This window comes from Vicia villosa, linkage group LG3 (genome assembly GCF_029867415.1).
Source record: "Vicia villosa cultivar HV-30 ecotype Madison, WI linkage group LG3, Vvil1.0, whole genome shotgun sequence".
NCBI classification, from domain to species: Eukaryota; Viridiplantae; Streptophyta; class Magnoliopsida; order Fabales; family Fabaceae; genus Vicia; species Vicia villosa.
In genome coordinates this window covers 52,526,204-52,536,249 of record NC_081182.1, presented here as the reverse complement: position 1 = coordinate 52,536,249, position 10,046 = coordinate 52,526,204, and the positions used below count along the sequence as shown (strand labels likewise).

Below are 10,046 nucleotides of genomic sequence, written 5' to 3'. Positions count from 1 at the left end.
TTGGATGCATACGTATAATTGGAGGGTATAAAATAAAACAAAATTTCCGGGTTAGAGCCACTCGAGCCTACACAAGAAGCCTGAATGAGATGGGCTATATAGGCCCAATAGTTTGAGTAATGAACTATATGAGGCCCATTCTCTCGGAAAAGATAACGGTTTACCAGTTAGTCAGTTACCATTACTTTGTTAACCTCTCTCAATTATATTCATTCCATTTCAATTCAAAACTAACCTTTTTCATACATGGGCAACGTCATTGATTCTTTTGCTTCAGGATTCGGAGAAGCCGTTGGAAAATTATTCAATTCTCCACTTGAATTTCTTTCTGGAAAATCTTGTGGGTAAGTAGTATACCATTCAAAATCATAAATAATTCTATATTGTGTCATTTCATACTTCAATAATAATCATATTTACACAATGTATACGTGAATTTCAAGAGTAATTTTGCTTAGAGTGTAGTAACTGCATCACACACTTTTTAATCACAATCATACGGTTTTATTTAGTCCCGGGCTAAAATAGTCCAAGGAAGACGTACCTGGAGTTTTGTTACGATTAAACTGCAGTCAAATATGACTTATTAGGATTTATTAAGTATTTTCTAGGGTCAAATTATGACTAAATATGACTTATTACGCACTTTCTAGGGTTAAATTATGGCTAAATAGTAAATTTGAGTACATGACCTCCAAAAATTTAAGATGTTTGGATTTAGTTATTGTGGAATCTTAGCGGTTCGATCTCAAATTAATACGCGTAAATGCGTGATTTTAACTTCTTACTTGATGTATATATGTTTTCAGCTCAGTATGTGGACCAACATGGGATTTCTTTTGCTACATTGAAAATTTTTGTGTTGCTAATCTATTGAAGCTAGGTGTGGTATTTGTTCTATTGTACATTGGTAAGTTTTCAATTGTTTTTTGTTATTTTGTTAATTGATCATCACCATATGTTTCTGAAATTCGGTTTGTATATTCTGTTTTCTTGCAGTGTTATTGTTCTTCTATATTCTCCATAAATTAGGCGTGTTTAAATGTCTATGTTATTCTGCTTGCAAAATTTCATGGGCATGTTGCTCTACTTGTTTCCACATTTGGGAGTATTCATGTACTTTCTTATGTATTAAACTACATAATGTCAAGAGGAAGAGAAGAAGAAGGGTTAGAATGGGAATGAATCAGAAGTTTTACTCTACAAGTGAAGAAGATTACGTTGACGAAAGCCTTTCGTATGATCTTCCGACATCGGAAATAAGTAGGTCATTTTCGCGTCGAAGGCGAGACTATAAAGGCTCGCATTTGAGAAAATCTTTGAAGCCTAAAAGGGGTCATGCTCAAGTTGAAATTAGTAGAGATCTTAGTTATAATAAGAATAGGAAGAATCATAGTATTAGAGATCATAGTTACCCAAGCAATGCCAATATTAAGCACACAGGTCATGAGATTAAGGTGACACAGACATCAAAGTTTGCTAGAAAAGGTGTGAATAATAGGAAAAAGGTTATTGTTAGAAGACAAAGGAAATAGAATATGTTTTTTGTGTCTCAAGAATTTGGCAAATACATGCATAGTAATAATGTAATGCAAAAATGAAGGTTCTGTTTTGGAGTAAGGTATATTGTTGCTTATGGAAAATGTTTTGCCATGTTGCTTTGTACAAAAGGTTAACTTGTCCAAAAAGAAAGTGCAAAGTTTATGATCATTATATTGGTAATGCTAAGATAGGACCTTGAAATAGACAAGAATCTGGAATATAATGAATCCATGATTAAAGGATTTCCATTACTTGATATTGAAGTTTTGTTAATCTCAAAAGAAATCTAAAAAAGTATGCTTTTATATGTTCATGTTCATGTTCATCTCCTCAAATTCCTCAAGTGTCTTGTTCTATTCTCATTCCCTTGATTGTACCGCAATATTGTGTTCTTTGTTCTTCGATGGAACGCGATGAGGGAAAACAATCACCTCAAAAGAATCCATACACAGAACTTGAGGAAGTTAGCTCTGACTTTCTTCTAGCAATTGGCTTGCAAGAACAAGAGTTAGAGAGAACAACAGTCACAAATCTAGCAACAATTGAAAGTGAAAGTGAAGAAGAAGATTCATCAAGTGAATCTTCTTTCATTAATGATGATATTGGTGATGCCGATTTTACTTTGAGCCAGGAATTCGAAGCCGATCTTCGGTTTCTTGAAGACGAAGAAAGCAATATCGACGACGACGAGGACTACGACGAGGATGAAATGGATATAGAAGAAGACGACGTTGATCCCGATGAATTATCGTACGAAGAGTTGCTTGAGTTAGGAGAGTTTATAGGAGAAGAAGCTAGAGGATTATCAAGAAAGGAAATTTCTACTTGCTTAAATCCTTATACTTGCAAAACTTCTGAAACCAAAAGTGGAATAGATCTTTGTGTGATTTGTCAGATTGAATATGAAGAAGGTGAAGCTTTGGTTGCACTTCATTGTGATCATCCTTATCATAGAGATTGCATAAGCAAATGGCTTCAAATTAAGAAGGTTTGTCCAATTTGTAGCAATGAAGTTTCAACTCCAAACAAGGATAAGAACATTTGATGACTTATTAAGATTTTTAAATTTATGTGTTTAAAGTTATTGTAATATTCATTTGAATGAAAAACTATAGTTGAAAAATAAATAATATTGAAGCTAGCTTTGTATCTATACAAAAAATATCAACAAAATTTAAATTCTTCATGTATGTTCCAAAATTCCTGAATGTAAATTGATTTGAATAATTTCTACTAATCTTAAATGCAAGTTTTTTTTTTCAATTGATATTTTATTTTTCTCCGTCTAATATAGAATTAATCAAAAACTTGCTATTTTTTTATCTTAACTCTCGATTCTTACAAAAAAATTCATCCATACAGTAAATAAAATCTAGCAAAATTTAGAAGTCAAATTTAGATTCTTCTGAACGATTCGTCTTTAATAAAAAGTCAAACAAAATATAGATTTTTTTATTAATACTAAATGACAAAACATTAGGATTGCAATCTAAACTTTTTACATCAAATATCTAAAAGATTTGGAACATTATCTAAACCCTAATCTCACATCATTATTAGCAATACATTCCAAAACATGTATGTGTGATGGAACATGAAGGGAAAGATTGTTACTGTTTATTTAGTGGCATGTCATGCTATGCAAGTTGCGAAAAGGTATATATTATATACCATAGTTTGTAGTTTAGTGCATGCAATGAATTGGCCTAGTCACAAAACATTGAATTTCATTATTAATATAGATTGTAAGACAATAGATATTATAGAAAATTTATGGCATAAGAAACAATAGAGACAAACAAACAAATAAAATAAGGTTTAGGTTGCTGGTAGGTCCAACTTTGGATCTCTATACCTTCCATATATTATATAGTTGCAAAATGAAAATAACATGAACCGCAAATGTTGTTTTATGGAAAAGTTGTAATAATTAGTATATTTAACAGAAGGTTCTCTGCGAGGATAAAGTGGAAACATTTTACTTTATTGGTTTTTATAATGAACAAATTTAGAAATTCTAAACATAAGACGACAAAATGAGATTAACTTTAATTTTTAAAATGACGGCATCATTGATGATAGTGTGCATGAATTTAAATAACGGCTTAAATTTTCAATGAATGTTCAAGATATATATAAACAGAAAGAATACATGAACATATATAGCCAAACAAAGGGAATGGATCCTATTAAAAGATAGTAGTAGAAATTAAGAGACAGTTGAAAGTAAAAATAGATCAGCGTCTAATTTCATATAAGAATGGGGTGAATGGGGTGATATGTTCTCCAATATAATTTTTTTTATTAGGAAGTTAAATAAAAAAATTATTTGGTTTGTGAAGTTATAGTGAGAAAAGTTTGACTATCTAATATAGAGTATTGATTATGAATGTAAGAGTCAAGAAGATAGAGGAGAAAAAAATTACATGAGAGATCAACCAGGGGCGGAGCCAAGGCCCAGCTAGCCCGGACAGGGGCTCAGGCTCAACCCCTATTTTCTTTGTACTCCTCCAATTTAATAGTCGATTTTTAGACAAAGTCAGAAGCAAAATTAGTAAAAATAAGGTATGAAAATTAAAATAGATGAATAATCAATGGTGTAAAGTTTTTGCCCAGACTGTCTAAAATTCCTGGCTCCGTCACTGAACTCAACCGATTAAAAAAACAAGATAGTTTTCAAACATAAGATTTTTGAAGGAGCGTTTAGACAGTCACAAGGAAGTGAAATGATATTTGGATTAGGATGACACAAGAGATTAGAAAAATAGTTAAAAAGACATTGAGAGAATCAAAAGGTTTTAGACCTAGCGATAAAGAAATGTGATGGTAGAATAAAAGTGATCGAAGTAAAGTTAAAATAAAAAAAAAAATTAAAGAATATAAAAGATATATGAAAGACATATTTCTACAACTTATTTAATGAAGGATATGGTATCCTTCTGGACCATAATAGACTCAGTATTAAAGAAAAGAACCGAAACTATAATTAGTATCATCAAATTTAAAAACAAGAAATAAAAGAAGTGATGAAAAGGATGACAAACAGCAAGGTAGATGAGTTTGACAACTAATCTATTAAAGTGTAGAAATTTTTTGGAGATAGAAACACCAATTGGGTCACCAATCTCTTCGGTGAAATTATAAGATCAAAACAAATATTAAATAAAAAAAAAACATTTTAGTTTCAATCTATAAAAATAAAGACATATATAAAATTGTGCAAATTATAATATTAGATTTATGAGTTATGTCATAAAAAAATGATAATATGTCAAATTAATGATAGAGATTTAATGTCCAACTAATTATGTTTTATGCGATGGAGGGATAAGATATAGCAATCACTTGTTCTTACATAATCTAGTGGTCAATAAGACAAATTTTGCAACCATTTTTTATTTAATTTTAAAGGTACTTAACCATGACTAATAAGATTTTTTCTTCAATAATGATTTGGAACCTATGAAAATTCTAAAACAACTATCTCTGAAATAATATGGAGTTGCCAACCGAGGGGATGAGAGAGATTTTTATTACGGAAATGTGAGGTGAGGGGAAAAGAGATGAGGAATTTTAATTACATATATGTTTGGTTTAGAATATGAAAGGGCAGAGGAGATGAAGAATTTTATTTACAAATATGTTTGGTTCACGGGGGGAGGGAAGATATTTTGAAACTAATTTACATTTTTAACCTTGTAATTTTACCAAAAGATTCCCGATATTTACCATTTATAATTTAAATACAAATTCATTGATGAAATATAAATATTCAATCCGATAACATAAAAAAATTATAAAAAAATAACGGTTATAATATATATTTTAAAAAGATTATTGAATATAATAAAATTTAACAAAATCATTAGAAACAAATATTACAATAATTAAAAAATAACATAAAAAATCATTATAATTATAATAAGGGTAAATATGTAAATATAATTATAATAAAAATGGAGCACCTCCCCTCGCCTCCGAATTCCTTAAATCGGGGGGAAGCAAAAAGTTTATGAGGAAATTTAGCCCTCTCCATCTAACTCACCTCTCCCTCTTAAAATTTGAACCAAATACAAATTATTAAATATCTCCTCCTCTCCCGTCCCCTCCCCTTCATTTACCTCCAACCAAACAGACTCTTAAGTGACGGGAGAAAAATATAATAAATAATGTAATACTATTGTCATAAGACATTTTCTATTAAATCAATCTTATTAATGTGTTGGAAATAGTATGTAAAGTAATAATTAAAGAATGTAATTAGAAAAATAGCAATAATTTTTATATTGAAAAGTGAGAATGAGAGTTATTTTTAAACAAATTTTATTTGCTACAACGATAGTCATTTTAAAACGAAACGAAGTAGTAGAAAATTTACATAATCAATGTTAGAACTTGAAATCATTTGGTATGTGAAATTGAAAAGTTTGAATGTGAAGAGTGAAAGAGATAGAGAATTAAAGAGAATTATGGTGTGTGAGAATATGAATTCTCATTAACAATGATATCAATACCTCCAAAATATTTTGATTAGAGTACAAGTTACAAAAGTCACATAATAGAAAAAAAGAATTTTCTGTAACCGGTTAAATAAAATCTATAATCAATTACTGCTGACACAAAAACAATTTCATAATAGTTATAACCGGTTACAAGAACCAGTTATTTAATCGATAATTACAAATGTATAGCTAGTTATACCAACTACAACTAGTGGAATGGAATGGAGAAACTGATGTTTAATGAACTCAACGGAATTTGCGGCAAATGAGAGTCCAAATCTTGCGGTCCATCGTGTGACTCTGTCTCTGTGTCAACAATTCAATAAAGACAGAAAAAAGAAACAAATAAGTAAAACATGTTCAATTCATGTAGACACAACCTGTTCCTTTTTTACAACTGTATATTGCAATGGTTTTTTTTTATTTTAGAAAAACAATTATCATGTCAAGAAAATCAAAACATGGGAAAAATAATTTTGACACATTAAATGAGTGAGAAAAGTCAAGCCAACCCAATATCAAGCACACTTGATTAAGCTTGAATTGAAACTAGTTTAATGGAGGAGGTTGGTGTGGAAGTGTGAGTGTTGTAATATGAATGTACCAAGCAATATTAAACAAGCTTGATGGATCGGGCTTTGGCTAATATGCATAAGGATTTTACTTATGCACCATGCATAAGCCTACATAAGCCATTGGATCATGTTTTTAATCCAGTATTGAGTATTGAGTATTAAGTATTGAGTGGTGAGTATTGAGTATTGAGTAATAACAATTGATGTCTAGAATTTGATCCAATGATCCAAGGGTTCATAATAATCTATGCACGGTAACTGCACCCGATGGACCGGTCAACCTGTAGGATATGGAGTTTAAGGTTGTGTCGGTCTAGATAGACTATTGCAAGACCATCTCCAATCGTGCAACCCATTTTTGAGTTTTTTATGGGTCCCACCAGCCATATCATCTCAAAATAATTTATTTAATATTTATTTTATTGGTGTAATTCAAATGGGTCCCACAACTTTATCTCATGAATTAATTTGATAGGGTACTACAATTTTTTACTAGTTGCATTGCAATGCAACTCTACTATGACATGGAAAACTGATTCAATATTTAATTATTATATTAATGTCTAGTTGGAGAACTCATTGAAAAATACCACCATTGAAGATGCTCTAAGTTTGTAACTAAAAGGATTTGGATCCTCTGTTGTTATTAATCTCAGCCCTTTATTTATCTATTAACTTACTTCAAAATTAATTTAACTTATTCTTTTTATTTTTCATGATTTTGTGTTTATTGGATCACCAACATGAGAGATGGCTAAACAGAAATCCTAACTAACATGACCAAAAATAGTAAGGAAGTAGACCAGATAGAGAGAATGCAAATAATTAAAGGAATGAGAAGATCCAAAAATATTAATATCAAATAAGGTATTACGAAAGATCTCGAAATTAATAATTTGAATAGAAAATGGTCATTAATAAAACATTATAATCAACCACACTTAATAAGAAAAGAATTAGTTGTTATGCTAAACGTTTTCACTATTACTTATTTTTGTGTTTCTAAAAAAAAGTAAATAACAATATTTATTCGTTTATTTATTAATCGGTTAATTCAATAAATTGAATTGACGTACACCTCTCATCCTATCTTTTAAACTATAAAAAGTTAAACCCAAAACTTATTGAACTTTAGTGCCTCGAAGAATATTTAGCTTTGGTTTCATAAATATTATTATAGTGAATCTAACTAGTCGTGCATTTGAGCTTAATGTGAATGCCTCGGCACACTATAGCCTTACAACCTGGGTCATATGTATTCATTGTATTTAATAGCAAATTTTAAGGCACATGTTGACGGTTCACAACGACTTCATGGGCACAAGTCAAAAGAAAATAAAAGTAGTGTCCACAACTGAAAATGGAAAGTGGGAGTTCATGTAGCTTTAAGAAAACACTTGTTAGATTCAAAAGCGACGATGGTTATTATGACACATCCAGAAACCTAGGTTACAGGATCAAAAATATTATATAGTTATCTTATATTTCAAAGTAAGGTCAAAAGATGTGGCTATAGAATCATAAAAGATAGACGGTAAAAATTAGGGAGACTGTAGGAAAGGGATTAACTTCATAATCGACGGCCATAAATATGTTGGTACATGACCTATTAAGATTCAGCGCATTAGAGATAATTTAGATGAAATATGTAATTAGGTTTTATTAGAGTTTGACTTAACTCATCTGTATAAAATCGGTTGATGAAGTGAAAAGTATCACTTTATATAAACTCTTTTAATGTTCTATTTTCAATTAGTGTAGGACTTTTAGATCTTCCTAATAAGTTTTATTTATTAAAATTCAATTCATAATTCTTCATTGGTTCTTAATAGTTTATGGTCTTCTTGTACTTGTATTTTTTCTTATTTGCACTTCACTAGTAGTAATATCAAAATGTTTTCGAATAAACCAACTATTATAATCAATCCATCATGATTAGAGATTAAAATGGTATATATATATTAACTTGGAATCTCTTAAAATTTGATTCGAGTTTGAGATTGATCTTCGAGTTTATTTGTTGGTATTAAAAAATCAATCAACAAATTGGTACGCATGGGAAGACTTAGTTATAAATAGTTCATTTTGAATCTTAGTGTTTGAATGTGATTACATAACAGTAAGATGCCTAACCCTCTTCGAAGAAGAAATAATAATTCTCCTAACCAAAATAATGTCAAAACAATTATTAGAATAAAAATGAATCTGATGATCTGATTTGAATTTGATGATCAATTAGATTAATACAAATGTTAATCTAGAAAATAGATCGTCAAAACAAAGAGTAAACACAACCATGTCTTCTTATGCCCTACTCATGGAGTTTGTACCACGAGGTGTTTAATCAATACGTGGATAATACTTTTCTTGGCCAATATCAAGTTAGGATGGTTGGGTATTTGAATTTGTTTGACAAGTGACTTCAAGCACAAGAGGGGAGGAGAAATTGTGATATTTGAAATTCGTAAGTAATTTTAACTTTTCTAGATTAAGATCGTATTAGTAAATTGTAAGATGAGCAATCGCGGCGGAAAAGTACAGTGCAGAAAGTAAAAGGATAAGGTTAGAAAGAATGCACTAGAGATTTAAACAGGTTTGGCTGAAGGTTAGTCTAGTCCTGCCCTCTAGACGTCTCTTGAGATTTTCACTCTAAACTTTGAGCTTTTAAAGGATATGCCCACGAACCTTAATACAATCTAATCTTGAGATTTTAACAAACGTATCCCCAACCAAAAGAAACCTTTTACCCCCAGACTATTCTATTGAACTAATTAGAGATTTATGGCTGATCTCTTTAACCAAAACAAATAAAGTTTTTTCCGGCAAAGCTTAATAAACCAATAACAGAGATTTTACCACATGTTGATCTCAAGAACCAAAAACTCAAACTCTTAAAGGTATTTCACCTTTAAGAATTTAAACGTCCAGCACGACCACTTACAAAAATATATTCCTTACCAACAAAGCTTCACTCTAAAGCACTTAGGCAACCAAAAGTAAAATAAACAATTTTTCAAGGAGAGGAAGAGAAATAAATTTCAAAGAAATATGAAATCGATGAAAAGTGACGTGGTTTGAAGTGAGGAAGATCCTCCCTTATATAGTAGTTGGAAACACCAAGAAAGGAAAAGATTCATGATCCGAACTGATTATTTAATTGATTAGACAACCCAAATATAATCGATTGTAAGATCCAATTAGGAAATTTTGGATATAGAGTCGGTACAACTCATTAATGTTCTATCTTTGGTGATTGTATAATTGATTAACAATTTTATAATCGATTATACAAGTGCTCTAATCGATTGGATAGATCAAAAAATTCTACCAATCGATTGAACATATCTTTCCAATGGATTAGATGGTTAAGAAGATGTTCTGATAGCATTTTAATTAATTGGTTCTGGTTTTAGAAAAATATTTTTAA

At 30.3% G+C, this 10,046-nt stretch overlaps 2 protein-coding genes across 2 annotated transcripts; both read left to right on the top strand.

Annotated features, from left to right (window-relative positions):
- Positions 1 to 246: 246 nt before the first annotated feature.
- LOC131658048 (uncharacterized) lies at positions 247 to 1,535 on the top strand. The gene is made up of 3 exons (XM_058927384.1): positions 247 to 344; positions 810 to 910; positions 1,000 to 1,535. The coding sequence occupies exons 1-3, from the start codon at positions 247 to 249 to the stop codon at positions 1,533 to 1,535; spliced, it is 735 nt and encodes a 244-aa protein (XP_058783367.1).
- Positions 1,536 to 1,711: 176 nt separating this feature from the next.
- Positions 1,712 to 2,724, top strand: LOC131655712 (E3 ubiquitin ligase BIG BROTHER-related). The gene has a single exon (XM_058925533.1). It carries the CDS (start codon positions 1,946 to 1,948, stop codon positions 2,585 to 2,587), a length of 642 nt encoding a protein of 213 aa, XP_058781516.1. The 5' UTR covers positions 1,712 to 1,945; the 3' UTR covers positions 2,588 to 2,724.
- The last annotated feature ends 7,322 nt before the right edge of the window (positions 2,725 to 10,046 follow it).